At 43.1% G+C, this 20,840-nt stretch overlaps 2 protein-coding genes across 6 annotated transcripts in view; one reads left to right on the plus strand and one right to left on the minus strand.

Annotated features, from left to right (window-relative positions):
- The window catches only part of LOC132404263 (solute carrier family 2, facilitated glucose transporter member 11-like), an 88,910-nt gene that overhangs the window by 26,433 nt on the left and 41,637 nt on the right, over positions 1 to 20,840 (minus strand). For all 5 annotated transcript variants that reach the window (XM_059988401.1, XM_059988397.1, XM_059988400.1 and 2 more), the window contains 5 exons: positions 19,964 to 20,112; positions 18,701 to 18,888; positions 13,575 to 13,685; positions 5,626 to 5,727; positions 2,035 to 2,110 (listed from right to left, as the gene is read on the minus strand). In XM_059988401.1, the coding sequence (XP_059844384.1) occupies positions 2,035 to 2,110; positions 5,626 to 5,727; positions 13,575 to 13,685; positions 18,701 to 18,888; positions 19,964 to 20,112 (626 nt within the window). The remainder of the gene's footprint in view (positions 1 to 2,034; positions 2,111 to 5,625; positions 5,728 to 13,574; positions 13,686 to 18,700; positions 18,889 to 19,963; positions 20,113 to 20,840) is intronic.
- The window catches only part of LOC132404267 (uncharacterized), a 504,471-nt gene that overhangs the window by 24,911 nt on the left and 458,720 nt on the right, over positions 1 to 20,840 (plus strand). The gene's annotated exons all lie outside the window — the stretch shown is intronic.

Genomic DNA, 20,840 nt, shown 5'->3' on the forward strand with positions numbered 1-20,840 from the left:
TGAATTGAAGTGAATTGACTTCATCCTTCACATACATGAGGAGTAAAAATCTTCACGTTATGTCTCCGTCTAAATATGCAATGTGCAATCATAGTAATTTATAATAAATAGAACAGTCAATATAACATAGAAATACATTCAGATCAGTGTGAGTTAATCAGTCTGATGGCCTGGTGGAAGAAGCTGCCTCGGAGACTGTTGGTCCTGTCCTGGCTTTTATGCTGCAGTACCGTTTCCCAGATGGTAGCAGCTGGAATAGATTGTGGTTGGGATGACTCAGGTCCCCAATGATCCTTCGGGTCCTTTTCTCACACCTGTGTTTGTAAATGCCCTGAATCATGGGAAGTTCACAACTACAGAACTGTGCGGGGCTGTCCGCACCACTCTCTGCAGGGTCCTGCGATTGAAGGAGGTACAGTTCCCATACCAGGCAGTGACGCAGCCAGTCAGGATGCTCTCAGTTGTGCCCCTGTGGATCTGGGGGCCCCTGCCAAACTTCCTCAACCGTCTGAGGTGAAGGAGGCACAGTTGTGCCTTTTTGACAACACAGCTGGTGTGTACAGACCATGTGAGGTCCTCAGTGATGTGGGTGCCGAGGAACTTAAAGCTGTTCACCCTCTCAAATCCAGATCCACTGATGTCAACAGGAGTGGCCTGTCTTCATTCCTCCTGTAGTCCACAACCAGCTCTTTTGTTTTTGCAACATTGAGGGGGAGGTTGTTTTCTTGATACCACTGTGTCAGAGAGATGACTTCTTCCCTGTAGGCCACCTTGTTATTGTTTTGAACTGTATAGCTCAAACAACCTTAGACTTCCACTGATCCCTCCTGATCTGCTCCAAGTCTCAATACTTGCCTCTGCTTGAGGCGAACCCTGGAAAGCCTGGCAGGCAACTGGGCTAGAATCTAACTCCAGCAGTGACACAGCAGTACAAATACTCAGCGTGGTCTCCTCCAACACGTTCCCCTATTGTGGTTGTGGATGTTTACTGGATTTGTCATTGGCTGAACATTTCCACCTAACACATCTCCTTCCGCATTATCACTGAGCTTGTTCTAAACCTTTCCGTATCTCTCCCCAGCTAGACTTTGTGATTGCTAAACATCTGCAGCCAATATGTCTACCGAGAAGTTCTCTTTCAGCATTATTCTTGAACTTGTTCTGTATCATCCTATTACTTTATCTTCCTCTCTACAGTTTTATCTGCCATTGAAGCAACTGGGATATTCTCATTTTAATCAGTAGTTAAATGAAATATCCAATTAATTCAATTTCTACACTCCAAATGCAGTACTGGAAATGTAGTGGACAATTATCCCTCACAAGGAACAAATCACTAGTTCATAATCTGCTTTGGAATGGCCAAGAAAGCAATTAATAATGATTTGGCTACATGCTTATTGGGGTTGGAATCTGTTTACAGAACATTCCCTTCTGGAACAAGGACAATGCTTGGAGAGAGCAATGCTTGGAGTGATTCTTTGGGTAGATTTCCTGCTTTGTCCTCTTGCCTCTTTCTCATTCAGATTCAGACTGATTTATCAATTGTAAATTGAAAAATTTAGTGAAAATGTGTCATTTGTGTTAACAACCAACACACTGGAGGCAGCTAGCAAGAACCAAGAGGAATCCAGGGATGGACCAGATTACATTCAATTCCAGAATCCGTCATGTATTTGGAAACCAAATCCTGCGCAACATGTTGTTTCTAAGTTTGAAACGTCAGTTCCAATGGGATTAGGAAATTAGTGGCGAGCCTGACTGTGAATTGATAGACCCCAACATTCTCGTCATAGCTGGTCTGAAAATGCAATGTAAATCATTGAAGTACCATATTGGTGTTTTAACATGAAGGATTTTAGAACTGCATTCAGAGGTACAAGGACATTTTTACAATAGGTAAAAGCGTCAAATAGATTGCAGAATGTCCTGTGGAGATAAAGTGAGTATACAGACAGAAAATAAAAACTTGCTGACCCCAAGGCATCAGAAGGAAAGCAGCTACCTGTGACCACTTTTGACAAGTATACCCACCTGGTCCCAGGCCAAAGCTCAGAATAAACGCAAACAGAAAGACCATGGTCATGTAAGGCACCCAGAAGTAAGAAGCCTGCAAACACAAAAGTGGAAGGACAAGGTTACAGAACAAAACAGTAAAAACAATTCATGACCTCACACTCATTCAGGTCAAGGACCTCAATCTATATCAGAGATCACTATCTCTGAGTTATTGATGTCTGTGGGCTATGGGATAGAAACATAGAAACGTAGAAAATAGGTGCAGGAGTAGGCCATTCGGCCCTTTGAGCCTGCACCGCCATTCAGTATGATCATGGCTGATCATCCAACTCAGAACCCTGTACCTGCTTTCTCTCCATACCCCCGATCCCTTTAGCCACAAGGGCCATATCTAACTTCCTCTTAAATACAGCCAATGAACCGGCCTCAACTGTTTCCTGTGGCAGAGAATTCCACAGATTCACCACTCTCTGTCTAAAAGAAGTTTTTCCTCATCTCGGTCCTAAAAGGCTTCCCCTTTATCGTTAAACTGTGATGGTTTGATTCTTGACATTGAAGATAGAGATTGCAGTGACTGTGGCCATGTTGTACAGATTATGCTGTGTGACTGTTACATCTATTCACTTACTGGTTTATTTTTGATCACATCCATCCAACACTTGATTTAAGTTCAATGGTCAAGAAAGAAGCTTCCCCCAAAGTCAGACTTTGAACTAGATTTCAATATTCATTACAAATCATAAGTAATTCATTGAAACTAAATGTTAATTTTCCCCACAGGATGTTCTGGATAGAACACATGTTCATGCAATATCTTTCAGAGTTTTAGTGCAAAATGTGATCATTTGTCAATCGTCTGTAAAAAGACTGAAGTTTCATTAATGAATTACATCAGCTGATATAACATTTTATAGGATCTTATTCACATAATAATGTGAATATCATTATGTCCCGTGTCACATGGCATGGGTGATCATGGTCTTCCATCTGTCTTTAATCTGGGAGGTTCTAATAAACTCTCCAAAACTTTTGTCTGTCCATCCCTTGATGCATCTCATGTTGCCATGTTCTGTCAATTGCAACTTCTTCTTTCATCATTTTGTACCATCACTGCCAGATGTTTGAGCTTCCCTTTCCTCAGTACATGTCCCTGAAATTCCAGATGCCGTTTCCTGATTGATGATGTCAGCTCTCTTCTGATTCCAACTATTTGCAACACTTCCTCATTTGCTATCCTGTCCGTCCACGATATTTTCATCATTCTTCTCAAAAGCCACATTTCTCAAACTTCGAGTCTTCCCTCATTTTGCTTTGATATTGTCCAACACTCGCTTCCATATGCTTGTGTGGAATGAATGTAACACCACAACACTGAGTTTCATACCCATAGAGATTATGTTATTCTTTAGTATCTTGCTCAAATGCTCGAACGTGTGTTTAACAATCCCAGTCCTAATTTCAATGTCAGTCCCACCACCAAATGTTATTGTGCTCTAAGAAATTGAACTACATTGTTGTTTCGTTGCCCACTTTGTTTACATTTCTGTATTTCTATCTTCTTTGTGACACCTGTACAGTACATTCGATCTTCCTGCAGTGGATGGGCAATCAATAACAAGGAAGTTGCACGTATAAAGATTTAAAACATGAATGAGAGTATTTTTTTCATTAAACTAGCCGATGTTTTTATTTAATCACCCAGTCCCTGCTGGTGGCAGCTATTTATAGCCAGTGTTTCCTTCAACACTCACCCCAATTCCATGTTTTCCCCAATTACATTGTAACTGGAAACTCTGCCAACATGCCACTTTCCTTGAGTGGGCATTGCAAAATAGCCTGTGCCCAAATGCAGGCTCTCTCAGGTTACATAAGATTTGGATTACAGAAATCAGACTTTACACAAATCCTCCCATAAATCTTTAAATATTTTTTCAATATAGGCATGTTCATTAGAAATGCAAATGAACATTCATTAACAAACAGATGTAAGATCCATTAACCAAATCCTTGCTGTCCATATCCCAACTTGCACTGGTCCCTCTTACCAATCACCTCTGTGCTCACTGACTTGCATTGACTTATGGGAACAACTCAGAAGGTCTGGCAGCATTCCTGAGGAGTCTTGGGCCAAAGTGTTGGCTCTTTCTTCCCCTCCCAAGATGCTACCTGACCTGCTGAGTTTCTGTAAATTTTGTGCATGTTGCTCTGGATTTCCACCAACTGCAGAATCTCTTGTGTTTTTCACTTATAGAAGGATCAAGATTCAAGATTGTTCAATGTCATTTCCACTGTACAAGCGTAAAGGGGAAGGACATAATTGTTACTCTGATTCTGACACAGTGCAAAGAAAACCCACAAAAGATAAAGAACACAATAATAATAACTAAACACAATAACTATAAACATTAAACTGTTTGTATGTGTTGATTTGACCACAGCATCGGCAGTGTATTTTGTGTCACTACATCACAGGGTCAGACATGAGAAACACTGAGTCTGACTCCTTCAAATCCATTCCATCAGACTCCCAACTGAGCTCCAACCTGGACTTACTCAAAAAGAAATTCCTTAACTGTGTTCTTTCAGCTGCTCACCAGTCCTGGACACTAGGCAACATCTATCCTTGAGTAAGATGTAAAACCACCTCCTCTGGCCTATTTTTGTCAAGTTCTTTCAGGTCAGGAACAGCAATGATTTCTCCATCACACAACACCAAATAATTCTACATCCAGCATTATTTAGTTTTTACATTAATCACAATGCCTACTTCGACTTAGCATTCATTTAATTAGATGTTTAAGGATTAGCTTTTATTGGTCGAAACATATAGTGAAATGTATTCAAAGGCAACACAAGTGAATCTGCAGATGCTGGAGATAAATAAAAAACACAGCTGAGCAGGCCAACCATTGCTCTGAACAGGAAATATTTACACTGCCTGAAAGCTGCATGGCACTTTAAATTTTTATTTGTAATATGCGTAATATGAATATTTAGAATGAACATTGAAAAATCACACACACAAAGAAACTCTTCCATATTTCCTAATCTTTTTAACTTAGCACTAACATTCAGCAATTTATTAACAATGAGCTATTGACTTCTATTCTGTGTTTAATGTTATAATTTCTAATAAAGTTGTAACTTGAAACACTGAAATATAAATGTGTTGAAGCTCTAAAATGTTTCAAAGTAAAGGTTGAGGTGTGTTTATTATTTGGAAAATTTGTAGATTATATTCATTAACACATAATTAGAGTATTTGACAATTATATTAACATAGATTTCAACTTCATGTGAGTATAATTTCGAAGTTATATTAACATTATGAAAAAGAAAGTTTCAGCTGCACAGCAACAAAGGCTATGTGACCGGGAGATTTCAGTCAGCATGCAGACCTGCACCCTCACAGTATATCTGACTAGGTTCCTTCAGATCCTTTCGTCCATTTCCTCCCAGGCAGTTTATTAATATTGGCAAAGTTACGAGAAGAATGACAAAATTAATGTGAAAACCCAGAACAAATCTATGTTATTTTTAAACTTGAATATTGAAGTGAATAACATTAAGTAATGGCAGTAAATGACAGTACAGGAGGCCTCTTACCTGATAGGTTAGTGTGAGGGTTATTAACATGCAGCACAGAGCCATAAGCGAATAGCCACCAAGGATGAGGGCTCGTCTGCCCAGGCATTCAATCAAAAGGCCCTGGAAAGGAATACTATCGTTAGCATAATCTAAGACAGGAGGAAGACTCAGTGTCTAAGTGAACAATCTGTGTTCAGCAGCAGTGAGTGATGCCTCAGTGCATCATACACCACGTCTGTTCGACGCTACGGCACTAATGTGGGTATTGTCGTCCGAGTGTATCATCCTGCTGGGATGATTCAGGGACGATGCAGCCTTTCTGAAGAGGCCACACCCTCTAGACTAGGAGTCACAGGTTGAATGGAAATCTTTAATGTCTGCAGATGCTGAACATCTAGAGGGTGAAACAGGGGTTACCCCCCCCCCGAATGAATCACAACCCCCTCCTTCTCTACAGCTTAACCACTGCCTTTTGTCTCCTTCCCTGTCCCAATGAAGGGTCCCTGGCATGAGGCAGTAATTCTCATTTCTCTTCCCTGGCCTGGCCTGCTGAGTGTGTGTCCAGCCATCTCTGTTTTTATTTCAATCTCAGGTTTTACCACAGTGAAAATGAAGGAAGGGCAAAGAGCTTCCAAACCAGGATGGTGGATATCTCAGGGGGTCTCGCAGTCTCTATCCACTCACTGCAATTGTCCATCTAAAGCCATTCAGCAAAAGAGAGATACAACACACTTCAGCCCCCAAATCTACACTGATCAACAGACACCCATTGAGAATCTCATTCTCCCCGCAGTCCCATCAGCTGAGCCCATCACTCACCTTCACACCCAGGCCAGTTTACAGTGGCCAATTAACCTGATCAGTCTGGTAAGTGGGAGCTGTTCCATTGCAATCCTGATTGCTGAGTAAATGGTGGGAGTACTTCAGGGGCTCAGGAGGTGAAATATTTTCCATTCAGAGTCCAGCCACTGACCTGCTCTTCCAGACACAGCTCCTACATAGATGGTCCAGGTCCAAGTAAGGTTCTGGCTAATGGTGCCAGCCCCCATGAATTCCCATTTCCAAACACGTCCCGTATGTTGCCGGGTGTGTTCCATGATGGTAATCCCAGTGAAGATGGAAGGAGGAGGTTCAAACCCTTACTTGTTAGAGATGGTGACGGCCTGGCACTAGTACAGATGTTACTCAAGGCTAATCACCCACACCTAAAGGAAGGTCAGTCTTAGCCTCCTGTGATACAAAATAAACTGAATTATCTCACACATTTGAAATTTGGGGCATTCTGTCATTGACCACCTCTGATGTTAATCTACCTTTCACAGCCAGTGAGTCTTAACTTCACCCAACCAGTACCTTGAACAACAGTAGCTTGAATTTTCTCCCTTTTGTCCCAAGATTATCACTGCTACCTGTGATGCATCTTGGCACTTCATCAGGTGTGCCCCAGGGTTGCTTGTTCTTGGGTGGGTGATGGGTTCTCATTGCCCCTTGGACCTTACATACTAACAAAGGTCCATGTAAATGGTAAATTGCTAAAATCAATGTTTCTAATGTCTTGGTAATAAATTATAATAAACAAGTGATGGATCGCCTGAAATGACAATGATGTAGGTAGCCTGAAGTTAGTTTTAAGAGATACTTTGGAGCAGATTTTATTGGTTAGATCTTAATCTGTGAGTGCAAAGAGCTGGATATTCCCTGTAATACAAGATGGTGAACATCATGCAGAGAGACAAGCGGGCATTACTGTGCTCACTGCTCTAACAAGGAGCAATACACTACACAGTGGCATTGGCAAAGAACATAATCCCTGGCCTATCTCCAATGATTTTCATTCCATCTCAATTGTACAGGCTACCTAGACTTGGGTAGGTCCCAGTGAGGAATTCAAAGTCAAGTCAAAGTCGAAGAAAATTTATTATTGAAGTATGTACAGGCCACTAGACACTACATTTTCTCACAGGCATTTTGGGTGGTGAGGTGTGGTCATGTCACTACCAAAGGAGCCGCAAACTGCTCCTTCCCTTCGCTAGCCTGTAAGTCACCCTTAGGTAAGGTGTAGCACCTGCCTAATCCCCTGATCGGGGTCACATTAAGCCGTAGGAGGAAGTGGTCAAATGAGCAGCTGGTACACATCACAAGTCCTGAAAATGAGACCAGCGACGCCAGGCAGACAATCTCTGAAAAGTATTGGTAATAGCTGGGGTCACCCGTCTTGTAAAGACACTGCCCGGAAGGCAGCAATGGCAAACCAGTTCCATAGAAACATTTGCCAAGAACATGAATGGTCATGGATAGATCATGATCACCCGTCAAACGACATAGCACATAACAATAATGATGATGTCAGCATTTACAGCCAAGTAAAGAAACACAAAGAATATATGAAAAATTATACATAAATGAAGACTGACAAACAACCAATGTGCTAAAGAAGACAAACTGTGTAAATGAAAAATAAATACTGTAATACGGAGAACTTGAGTTGGGGAGTCCTTGAAAGCAGAATCAGTTCAGAGTTGGGGAAAGTGAAGACATAACATCCGTGCTGGTTCACAATCCTGAGGGTAATAACATTGTAGGGTAATAACTGTTCTTGAACCTGCTGAGGCTCCTGTGCCTCCTGCTCAGTGGTAGCAGCAAGAGAACATGGCCTGGCTGAATGGGGCCCTCGATGATAGATTTTGCTTTCTTATGGCAGTGCTTCATGTAGATATGCTCGGTGGTGGTAGGACAATTCCTGTAATGGACAGGACTATATTCAGTTTGTTAAAGTTTAATTGTTATTTAACCATATATGAATACCTATGAACACAGCCAAATGAAACAGCATTACTCTGGGGCCAAGATGCAAAACACATGACCAACAGTCACACACAGCACAAGACACATGTAACAAGTATAAGAAAGCAAGGACATACATCAGCAAATAGAGTCACACGAAAAAAGATAATCCCAGTCCATGAATGCCGCCGCAGTCTGCAGTCAGCTTGCCTTCTGCCGAGTGAACACTAGGGGGCAGCACTGACTCCAGCTTGGATACTGCACCACACTGCCCCAAGTACCCAGTGACACACCAACTCCAATGCCTCTCTCCTGGGCAGCTGTAAGACAGACGACACCGTGGCTTGGGGCTGTAGGGTGGCTCCTGGAAGAGGCAGCAGGGCACCCAACTTACTATCTGCTCCGTACTCGGCGGTCAAAGGTGCCACGCCATGAACTCCTGTGCCAATCAGCTTCCTTCATTGGCAGATGACCACCTGGCTGACAGCTCAGAAACTCAGCTTCTGTGGGATGGTAGTGAATGATGAACGTTTACCATGAGCTTGGATTCCCAAAGGTGCTGGGAGCAGATTGTGCATAAGGGGCACTGCAGCCTCCCACATTTAATTCCCCGAGCTTTCCAAATGGGCAGATACGGAATATTCATACCTGTTGCAAGGAATTTTCCTTATCTACAAAATCATTAGGGGCTGTCATGATGACTCAGTTTCTAGGAATTTAGAGCACTTGATGTCCATGGACACCAGTGAACTAAACACGCGGCCTTTAGCCAGTCACCTGTTCTTTGGATTGTGACTAGAAGCTATGCAACACAATGAGGCGTTGGCTATGTCAAAGTACTCTTGGAAACCTGATGATAAGTTTTCACTGAATAGAGCAAACAGGGCCCTGCGATCTTCTCCCAGATGTAAATCATGTAATTTTTCTCAGATCTGCCCAGAACAATACCCACCCACCCATCCACAATACCCTGAACACAGATCTCCCTGCATGGACCTACATCAGGGCCACTTCTTGAAGGATGAGTCGGCACAGGGAATAAATGGAGCTCCTCAGTGAAACATCCACCTTTGTTTTGCCGTCTCAAAGTTCAAAGTAAATTTATTATCAAGGTACTTATCTGTCCCCACTGAGATGAGTGTTCATGCAGACACACACAATATATCTAAGAAACATCATAGAATCTTTGAAAGCCGGCACACAACGGGATGGACAAACAGCCAATGTGAAAAAGACAACAAACCGGGCAAACACAGAAGAAAAAGTAAATAATAATAAATAAATAAATAAATAAGCAATAAATATCAAGAACCTAAGATGAAGAGTCCTTGAAAGTGAGTCCTATAGGTTGTGGGAACAGTTCAGTGATGGGTCATGAAGTTGAGTTACGTTATCCCCACTGGATCGGAGCCTGATGGTTGAGGGGTAAGGCCTGTTCCTGAACCGGGTGGTGTGAGTCCTGTACCTTCCCCCTGATGGCAGCAGTGGGAGGAGAGCATGTCCCGAGTGGTGGTGGTCCTTGATGATGGATGCTGCTTTCCTGTGACAGTGCTTCATGTAGATGTGCTCGATGGTGGGAGGGCTTTACCCGTGACAGACTGGGACACATCCACTACTTTTTGCAGGATTTTTCATTCAAAGGCATTTGTGTTTCCAAACCAGGCTGTAAAGCAATCAATCAGTATACTCTCCACCACACATCTATAAAAGTTTGTCAAAAATTTACAAGACATGCTGAAGCTTTGCAAATATCTAAGTAAGTAGATGCATATCTAAGTAAGTAGTACATCCTTACTTGGTAATTACACTTACGTTCTGGGCCCAGGACAGGTCCCCTGAAATGGTAACAGTGAGGAATTTAAATTTACTGATCCTCTGATCTCCTGATGAGGACCTCATGGTCTTCTGAAGACAATAATCTGCTCCTTGGTCTTGCTGACATTCAGTGAGAGGTTGTTGTTGTGGTACCACTCAGGCAGATTTTCAGTCTTCCTACTCTATGCTGAATCATCACCACCTTTGATTTGGCCTGCAGCAATGGTGACATCAGCAAATGTAAGTATAACATTGGAGTTGTGCTTAGCCTCACAGTCATAAGGATAAAGCAACTAGAGCAGTGGGCTAAACACACAGCTGTGTGGTGCACTTGTGCTGACGGAGATTGTGGAAGAGATGTTGTTGCCAATCCAAAATTACTGGGGTCCGCAAGTAAAGAAATCAAGGGTCCAATTGCACATGGCGGTGCCTCTTTTTCATTCCATTCATTCCACTCAGGGCTAACCCTGAAATTCCTTAGGCAAACACGAGGAAATCTGCAGATGCTGGAAATCCAAGCAACACACACAAAATGTGGGTGGAATGCAGCAGGTCAGGCAGCACCTATAGGGAGAAGTGCTGTCGATGTTTCGGGCCGAGACCCTTCGTCAGGACTGGAACGTCGGCAGCGCTTCTCCCTGAAATTCCTTATCTAATTTGAAGGAGCAGCTTATTTCTTGCAATGCACATCTCGAGCCTCGAGTTTCAGGCTTTGCTTCTGGCATGCAGAGGGTCACTGTATCGGAAATATAACCAACTAAAGCCTTGTGTGATGCTGCATTTTCCAGAGTGACAGCTACCATTTGCGCACATCATATTGCTTGGTGATTTTAGGTAGACTGTTATAGCAACATCTTGGAGACTGGAGGCCCAGGAATAGCTAGATGTCCTTCTCACAATGGTACTGCATCAATGAGATCAGCAACACTGAGCAGAGTTGGAAATAGCTCGGAAAATGTGTAATTCAAGTGGATGGTGGTTGGGTTGGGTTGAGTTGTTCTCTGATCTTGGTAATTTATTTGCAAACATTTCATCACCACATGAGGTGAGACCATCATCACCGATGCTGTCTCCTTGTATGGTGACGAAACGTTTGCAAATGGTTTGCCAAGAATGGGGAACAACTCAACCCAAACACTAAGCAGAGTGACAGTGGACCATTTTAGGCATCTTTACAAAGTCCAAAGTTCATAGAACATTTATTATCAAAGTACATGTCAGCATATCACTATATGTATTTTTGCAGGCATTCACAGTAAAACAGAACTACAACAAAATCAATGAAAAACTACACATAAAGACTGACAAACAACCAATGTGAAAATAAAAACAAATAAATTAAATAAATAACATCGAGAACATGAGTTGTAAAATCCTTGACATTGGGTCCACAGATGTGGAATCAGTTTAGTATTAAGGAGAGTGAGGTTATCCATATTGTTTAGTAGTCTGATGGTTGTAGGGTAATAACCGTTCCTGAACCTGGTGGTGTGAGACCCAAGACTCCTATACTTCCAGGTGCAGCATGTCCAGCAGGAAGTTCTGATAGGAGTTTTAAGAACAGAAGAAACTTGTTCACAAGTTCAACTATCCCCAAAGGACAGCAGAAATAGTCTGAATCCCAATATTTATCCACAGCTCAAACTCATTGGCGTGAGAACTAACCAATCTCCTATTCCGCACTCCTGTTATCTGAAGGACCAATACTCTGGCCTTTGACGGGGCTCTACAGAGTGAACTGCTCTTGTACTTTCAATGACTTTCCTACAATCAAAAACTACTTCAGGTGTGGATGTGTCCACCTCGAACACCACCACTGAGTCAGAAATCGAGATAGACACTCCTGAGGTCCTGACAGGAGGAGACATTGAAAGACAGTTAGATTGAAAATACCCTTGGCTCACCCAGGGTTAACAAGGTCCAATGCTCAAAGCTAGGTCTCTCCATGAATGCTTACACAGACTGGGCTTCTCTGAGACAGTAAATGAAAATATGTTTTTTAAATCTGCAGATTTCATAAATTGGCAACAAAAACAGAGCTGCTTGGCAGGTCAGAGAGTGTGTGTAGAAAGAGAAACAAGAGATGGCATTTCAAGTTGCAGACCCTTTGTCAAAACATCTGTAGCTGGAAGAGTGCTGCAGAGTGCATGTCCCTTTAAGGGCTGAGTCCTGAGATTTTCCATTACCAGATCTTATAATAATCTCACTATAATGGCACAGTTCCCTGAATCTCTGCAATACTGTTCTGAGAAACATACTTCAGGCTCCATCCTCTTACCACATATTCCTGCCCTTTTCTCTGGCTCAGTGTCACATTTACCTTCTTGGTTGAAAAGTATTGCGCAAGTTTCCCTTGTCCTTTACCCCTACAGTTATCCTATTCCAGATTACACCCACACTGAAGAAAAGGTATCCCACACACCTGGTGTCCTTCTTTCACACTCACCTGTCCATTTAGTTTTCTTCTCCCTATGACCACCTCTCCATCTGCCCATTACCATTACCAGATCTTATAATAATCTCACTACAATGGCACAGTTCCCTGAATCTCTGCAATACTGTTCTGAGAAACATACTTCAGGCTCCATCCTCTTACCACATATTCCTGCCCTTTTCTCTGGTTCAGAGGGCATGGATTGAGAATAAGAGGTCAGTTATTTAAAACAGAGTTGAGGAAAAACTTCTTCTCCCAGAGAGTTGTGGAGGTGTGGAATGCACTGCCTCGGAAGACGGTGGAGGCCAATTCTCTGGATGCTTTCAAGAAGGAGCTGGATAGATATCTGATGGATAGGGGAATCAAGGGATATGGGGACAAGGCAGGGACTGAGTATTGATAGTGAATGATCAGCCATTATCTCAGAATGGCGGTGCAGACTCGAGGGGCCGAATGGTCTACTTCTGCACCTACTGTCTATTGTCTATTGCCCAAATGATTCCACCCATCATCTACCAGCCTCTATCCACCCCCCCCCCCCCCCGCATTGCTAATATCTTACAATCTGCTCTGTCTGCTCTGTTCCTTCTCAGGCCCATATCCTGGCCTAAAGTGTCAGCTGCATCTTTTGCCTCCTCACTGGGATTTTCCAGTGTTCTGTTTTAGTTCCAGCTTCCAGCATCTGCAGCCTTTTTTGTCTTATATTAAAATCATCTCTCTTCTCCATTCTTTTGACATTTACTTTGAACCTATGTTCAAGTCTGGTTGAATTTAGCCAAAGTGTCAAATGAGAGTATAACATTCAGGTCCGTTGATATCCTCAAAGCTATTCCTTTCTCTACAAGGAGGATATCAATCTGACAGTGAAAGTAGTTTCACAAGTTGCTGATAAAGTGATTGGCTGTTGATAGATTTGCAAATATCTTCTACTTACACAGCATAAGGCTGAGAAACACTCACAGGCCCCCGTTCCCATAGTAACATATGGGATGTATGCCTGGCCAATTCCAGCTTTCTCAAATATGTAAGTGGCATAGAAGTAGATCTGAAAAGTAAAGAACATGTTAAACGTTAGAACTACTTAAGCACATCATTTCCTGACTGATAAATAACTAGAAAAGTAAACATAGACTGCTGCACTTGCTTCTTGCCCATTTGGCTTCTGTTTCAGATTCAGAATCAGATTTATTCATCACACCATTGGCCAGGTTTCCTCTTAACACTAGAACTGTTCATGGTTGGCTATACATTTTTACCAGGATGCTGTCTGGCTTAGAAGGCATGAGCTACAAGAAGAGACTGATCAAACTGTGGTTGTTTCCTTTGAAGTGCTGGCTACTGAGGGGAGTTGTGGTAAAATTATGAGGAGCAGAGAGGAAATAGAGTCTCGTTACCCAGGCTAGGAAAGTCAAATAGCAGAGGAGCTGTGTTTAAGGTGAGAGGGGAAAGGCTAAAAGAGATGAACAGGGCAAGATTGGTATATAAAGCATGGTAGGCACCTGGAATGGGCTGCCAAGGCTGGTGTTTATCAGCAGAGTTAGGCCATTCACCCATCGCATCTGCTCCATCACTTCATCACGGCTTATCCACTTCACTCTCAACCCCATTCTCCAGCCTTCTCCTCACGCCTGACTAATCCAGAACCTATTAACCTCCACCTTAAATGCACACAGTGACCAGGCCCTCACAGCCGCCTGTAGCAATGAATTTTACAGATTCACCACTCCCTGGTTAAAGTAATTCTTCCTCACCTCCATTCTAAATGGACATCCGCCTATTCTGTTGCTGTGCCCTCTGATCCTAGATTTCCCCATCACAGGACGCATCCATTCCACATCCACTCTATCTAGGGCTTTCAACTTTCAACAGGTTTCAATAAGATCCTTCCCTCATTCTTTTAAATTCCAGCAAGTAAAGGCTAGAGCTCCTCATACAATAAGCCTTTCGTTTCTGGACACAAGGAAATCTGCAGCTGCTGGAAATTCAAGCAACACACACAAAATGCTGGTGGAATGCAGCAGGACAAGCAGCATCTACAGGAAGAAGTACAGTCGACGTTTCGGGCCGAGACCCCTCGTCAGGACTAACTGAAAGAAGAGATAGTAAGAGATTTGAAAGTGGGAGGGGGATGGGGAAATCCGAAATGATAGAAGACAGGAGGGGGAGGGATGAAGCTAAGAGCTGGAAAGGTGATTGGCAAAAGGGATACACAACTGGAGAAGGGAAAGGATCATGGGATGGGAGGCATGGGAGAAAGAAAGGAGGAGGGGAGCACCAGAGGGAGAAGGAGAGCAGGCAAGGAGTGATTGTGAGAGGGACAGAGAGAGAAAAGAAAAAGAAGGAAGCATTCTCATGAACCCTCTTCAACATCAGCACATCTACTCTTCTTTACAGGGCTCAAAGCTGATCACAATACTCCAACTGAGGCCTCACCAGTGCCTTAAAAACTTCAATATTACGTACTTGCTTTTATATTCTCGTCCTCTTGAAATAAATGTTATAATTTCATTTGCCTTCCTCCCCACAAACTCAACCTTCAAATTAACCTTTAGGGAATCTTGCACAAATACTCCCAACTCCCTTTGCTTGTCATACTTTTTGAATTTTCTCCATTTAGAAAATAGTTTATGCTTTTATTCCTTCTACCAAAGTGCATGACTACACATTTCCCAACACTGTATTCCGTCTGCCACTTTGTCCATTCTCCTAATCTGTCCAAGTCCTTCTGCAGACTCCCTGCCTCCACGGCGCTACCTGCCCCTCCACCTGTCCATCGTCCACACGCTCAGTTACAAAGCTCCCAATTCCATCATGCAAATCATTCAGATACAATGTAAAAAGAACACTGACCCCCTGTGGATCACTGGCTACCAACAACCAACCAGGTAAGGCTTCCTTTATTCCCATTCTTTATCTGCTGCCAATCAGCCAACACTCTATCCATGCTAATATCCTTCCTATAATACTATGGGCTCTGATCTTGTTAAGCAGCCTCATGTGTGGCATCTCGTCAAAGGCCTGAAAATCCAAGTAAACAACATCTACTGATTCTCCTTTGTCTATCCTGCTTGTTATTTCCTCAAAGAATTCCAACAGATTTGACTGGCTAGATTTTCCTTTAATAAGACCTCGCTGACTTTGGTCTATTTTATCATGTGCCTCCAAGTACCTCCAAACCACATCCTTAACAGTTGACTCCAACATCTTCCCAATCATTGACCACTGAGGTCAGGTTAACTGGTCTATAATTTCCTTACTTTTGCCTGCCTGAAAGAGTGGAGTGACATTTGCAATTTTCCAGACCTCTGGAACCACTCCAGAATCTAGTGGTTCCTGAAAGATCATTACTAAAGCCTCCACAATCTCTTCAGCTACCTCTTTCAGAACTCTGGAGTGTTGTCCATCTGGTCTGCGTGACTTCTCTACCTTCAGACCTTTCAGCTTCCCAAGCACCTTCTCCCTAGTAACAGCAACTGCACTCACTTTCGTCCACTGACACTGCCAAGCTACCAGTACACTGCTGGTGTCTTCCACGGTGAAGACTGATGCAAAATACTTACTCATCCTCCTCTTCCTTCTTCAAGGGTTCAAGTGTCCCTTTTATTATCAAAGTATAAATGCAAAATACATCTCTGAGATTTGTCTTCTCCAGATAGCCACAAAATACAGAAATATAGAAATAGTTGAAAGAGAAGACATCAATCACCAACCCCCACCCCCCACGCAAAAGAAAAGGAAACAAAAATTCACAGAGCCCAAACCCGCAACCCCTCCCTCGCACAACAACTAACAGGTCACCCATACGGAGAAGCAGAAGCAGAAACAAGGCCATCAAACCCCAAACCCCCAGCCTGCCAATCAGAAAAATGAAAGAAACACAAAGAACTGAAAGTGGCCAATATGACCTACAGTCAGTTTCAACTACACTCCAATCCATAAATCTCACATTCTCAATAACACTTCCAGCAGCAATGGGGATGGCAACTGCTCAAACCCAGCAGCTCCGCCGTTCAGTCTATGCTGGCTGCAAGAACAGCTCCATTGATCTCTTTTCCCCACTATCTTTCCCTACAACTTAAACTCCCTCACAAGGCCAGCAGCTCTGCCCCGAATCTTCCACCGCCTATACTGGAGGTAATTTATATTCATTTGCTTGTCTTTGGGATGTGGGAGTACCCGGGAAGACCCACAGGGCTACAGAAAGAGTATGCTAGTTCCACGCGGAGAACACTGGAGACCAGGATTAAATTTGGGCCTGTGGAGCTGTGAAACAGTAGCACTATTTACTGGTCTGCCCTGAACCCTATACAGTCTAATTACCCATTCCAAGCAGCCTTATTAAGCTGATTTGCATTTAATTTTCCTTTCTGTCATTATCACTCATTTCACCAGTTTCTTCCATGGCATCTAACAGAAAATGACCTTAATAATCTATGGTTTTACATGTGCTTTTAATCTATTTTGTAATGCTGTGCTCGCAATGCATTTTGAGCATCAATGGGCTGGCTAGAGAGAACATCCATTGAAAGAAGCAGTGGGATTTTGGTCCGAGTAACTGCATAGAGATGGGAACAGGTATCTCACTCCCTGTACAAAAGCCCCCTGGACCTTAATGAGAGAAATAAACACAGAACATGCTGGGAGAACTCAGCAGGTCAGGCAACATGTACAGAAAAAGAAGGACTCCTGAAAGAGAAACACTGCTTCCATCTCCACAGATGCTGTCCTACCTGCTGAATATTCCAGGATTTCTAGGAGATGTATTATCAAACAGCACATGATCCTCAGCAGCAGAACTCTCACTTTGCCAGATGCAGAGGCAATACTGTAAAATACCCATTCACGCAGCAAGGTTGCAGAGTGATTAAGAAGCCATATGAGGAATGTTTACACTGCAGGTCACAGAGTATTCCTGACTGCTAACCAATGGAAAGATCTAGAAGTCTGGTGGACTACACAAGTAGATCTGCTCCAACCTCCACAAACTTCAGATCAGAATCCTCTTCAGTCATTGAAAACTTGGCCTGAGGGCCAGATCTGTTCAAAGAATTTGAAGTTAGATTGTAACTTTGCTCAACACTTTTAAACAAGTCAGTAGGGAGAAGGCTGCAGACTGCAGGCCAGAGGCCTGTCCGGAAGTTGGAGGACTGTCCACGTGTGTGAGGGAGGAAGGGGCTTTGTTGTCTTTTTTTGTTGCTTGTTGTGTTCTGTTGTCCTGCTGAGCAGGCAATGCTGGTGCTGGAACGTATGCTGACACTAGTGGGCTGCTCCCAGCACATCTGTAGCTAGTTTGAACTAACACATGGCTGTTACTGCAGATGAAGCATCTCACTGTGTTTCAATGTACATGTGAATCTGAAATCTGAGATGTTTTCGGTTCCAACGGGTCTGCCCACTTGCTGCCATTCATTTTGGACAATTTGTGGTTTCACTGATAATTCCTCTCCTGAATCTCCGTTGTGACCTCAACTATGTGTGCCCCAAGTGTAAGGTGTAAGTACAAGTGTCTTCCCTGTTCCACTGACTTTTGCAGGAACCTTCACTGAACTCAGTAAAAAAAAGAAAAGCATGATTATTGGTTTCAATGTGTAATGTTTCTGGATTTTGGCTCTTTGCTGATCATTGGAACAAATCCAGAAATTCACAGAGCACAAACTGAAGTGCCAACGGCCAAATGCAGACAAAACCTCCGGGGAGCCTGCAGAGTCCTCCCACAGGAGCACACGATCTCCAGCTTCTGCATCTGTTCCTAAGTGTACGAGACCAGGCTGCATCGAAGCACAGTGTAATGGCTGCCTTGCTCATGTTTATTAAGAAATGGACCGTTAACATCCCTGCATGCAAAACTGACATAAAATATCCATTGACAGAGTGCTGTGTGGTTACAGCCCAAGTCAGATACACACAGCACGTAATATAATTAAAACATTTCCGGAATTCCGTTTTGTCATTAGCTAAGGGACAAACAAAGAGGATCATAGAATCGTAGATCAAAGAAGATGCACAGATCGCATCCATGAAAATGTCAACACTTGTAAGAAGATGCAAGTGTATACTCACAGCGTTGATACCACTGAGCTGCTGGCCGATGTTAATCATGATGACGGTGATCAGCTGCCATCGAGTCAAGCTATTTGTGAGAAGTTCCCATAGTCCCTTTGACCGTTGTAGCTGTATCGCCACCCGCTCCTTCTCTATATCCTCCAATTCACTCAAGTAGGAATGAGCACCGTGCAATTGCCTGAGACCTGAGAGAGAGAAAGCAGTTTTCAGGGACCCAGTAGGTTAAACATCTTATAAAATGGTCAAGTTCCTTCCTCATCAAAAGGACATGGCAGGTAGTTCATTGCAACAGGAGTTCCTGCTGAATCTAAACTATGATGGGCCAGTACAATGAGCCAATTTGGAAGTGGAAATGTAATAGATACAAAAGGTTTAATCAGTAGTGTTAGTGAAAGAACTGTGTCAACAAAATACCTCAGTTACTTTCACCTCTGAAGAAACTCACATAGACTCAGTATTGGGGTACAGGACAGTGAGCTTTGCTGACCAACACAGAAGTACATTTAAACAACAATTCGTAGTAGTGTGAGAAATGCAGCAGTCAGTTTACCCATTGCGAGGTACCACCATAACTGAGACATGGAGCAGATCATATGAACCTAGAGGGATGTTTGGCCAGTATTCTGGGGGAATTCTCTCTCCTTCTTCAACATAATACTCATGATCACTGGTCTGATCAGAGAAACAGCAGCTGTGGATGTGAACTTCCCTCCATTGAGGACATATACAGCAGCAGGTGCATAAATAAGGCCTGGAAGCTCATCGAGGACACCAGTCACCCCAACCATGAACTGTTTCAGCTGCTTCTGTCTGGCAAACAGTACCACAGCATGAAAGCCATGATCGACAGGCTATGGGACAGCTGCTTTCTACAAGTCATTAGACTTAAAAATTCACATGTCTGTACAGTGTGACAGAGTCATAACGCAAAGTTTTTACTCCCTCACTTTGTGGGATGGATGTAAGATTAAAAATAATTCTAAATTCGAACAAATGTCCGACACACCTGGACAGCTCTGCAGCAGTGTCTGGATCATGAGCTTAACTTCCCACCACGCACATTGAACCCACAGGGAGCTGAGGTGCAAAAGGGGTCCCACCACTATAGAGGTCATAGGTCTAGGGTGAAAGGTGAACGTCTAATAGGAAATCTGAGGGGAAACTTTTGAATCATACACACTGTATAAAGCAGGTTTACACTATGGTGATCAAAGCTGAACTAGTCTTCCAAGGAATTCTACAAACAAATGCAATACGTACTCTGGAGGGCTTTTGCTTCCAGTCCTTTGTCAATCAGGAGGTACCTGGGGCTCTCAGGACACCACGGCAACAGCAGCAGCTGCAGTAGAGCTGGGACGCAGATGGTGGAGAGCAGGATATGCCAGTGTTGCTCCCTGCCCAGCAACTCCCTGCAAGCAGCAGAGGCAACAATAAAAAGCAGCTCGGCACAGAAACGTTAACCCCAGTGCCTCTAATTCAGGGACTGCTAAGCAAAGAGCTTTCCTCAGGTTCAATGGTGTGAGCTGTATAGGTAGTGTTGGATTGGGGTGTAGAATTGTCACTTTTCTTGCAGTTTAACTTCCCCGTGCCTGCTTCTATTTTTATATAAATCACCTATATACATGGAATTGTTCAGTGAATGTTCCAGCAGTTACGGTACAGTTGCTTCTGTACTTCTTAGTTTTCAGTAGCAAGAGTCACACCACTTGAATCTGTCTATTTCATAGGTTAATTGTCATTACTGGAAAATTAGTTATTTTTGGTCTGAATCTGAGACAACCACAACTGCTTTCTCCTTTGTCTTTTCATTGTTCTCTCAGCTCCTCTTCCTTCTACATTTTCCAGCTGTAAGCTACGAGTTTTATGCCCCCTTCTTGAGGATCTGATAATAGGGTGAATAAGACAAGGTTGGATAGATACACGAATGGTCATGGTTCAGAGGAAAATGGTCTTGATGCAGGTAGACAGGACGAGGAGGAAGATCAGTTTGATATGGACCAGAGGCCAAAAGGCCTATTTATTTGCTTCAGTAATTAATGACCATGACTCAATAACACTATCATTTTTAACTCAGGGTTTCTATGCAAGATGTATTCATGTTCAACATAACAGTTCATCTCATCTCCCTAGCACCTAT

Source organism: Hypanus sabinus, chromosome 13 (assembly GCF_030144855.1).
Source record: "Hypanus sabinus isolate sHypSab1 chromosome 13, sHypSab1.hap1, whole genome shotgun sequence".
Lineage (NCBI taxonomy): Eukaryota > Metazoa > Chordata > Chondrichthyes > Myliobatiformes > Dasyatidae > Hypanus > Hypanus sabinus.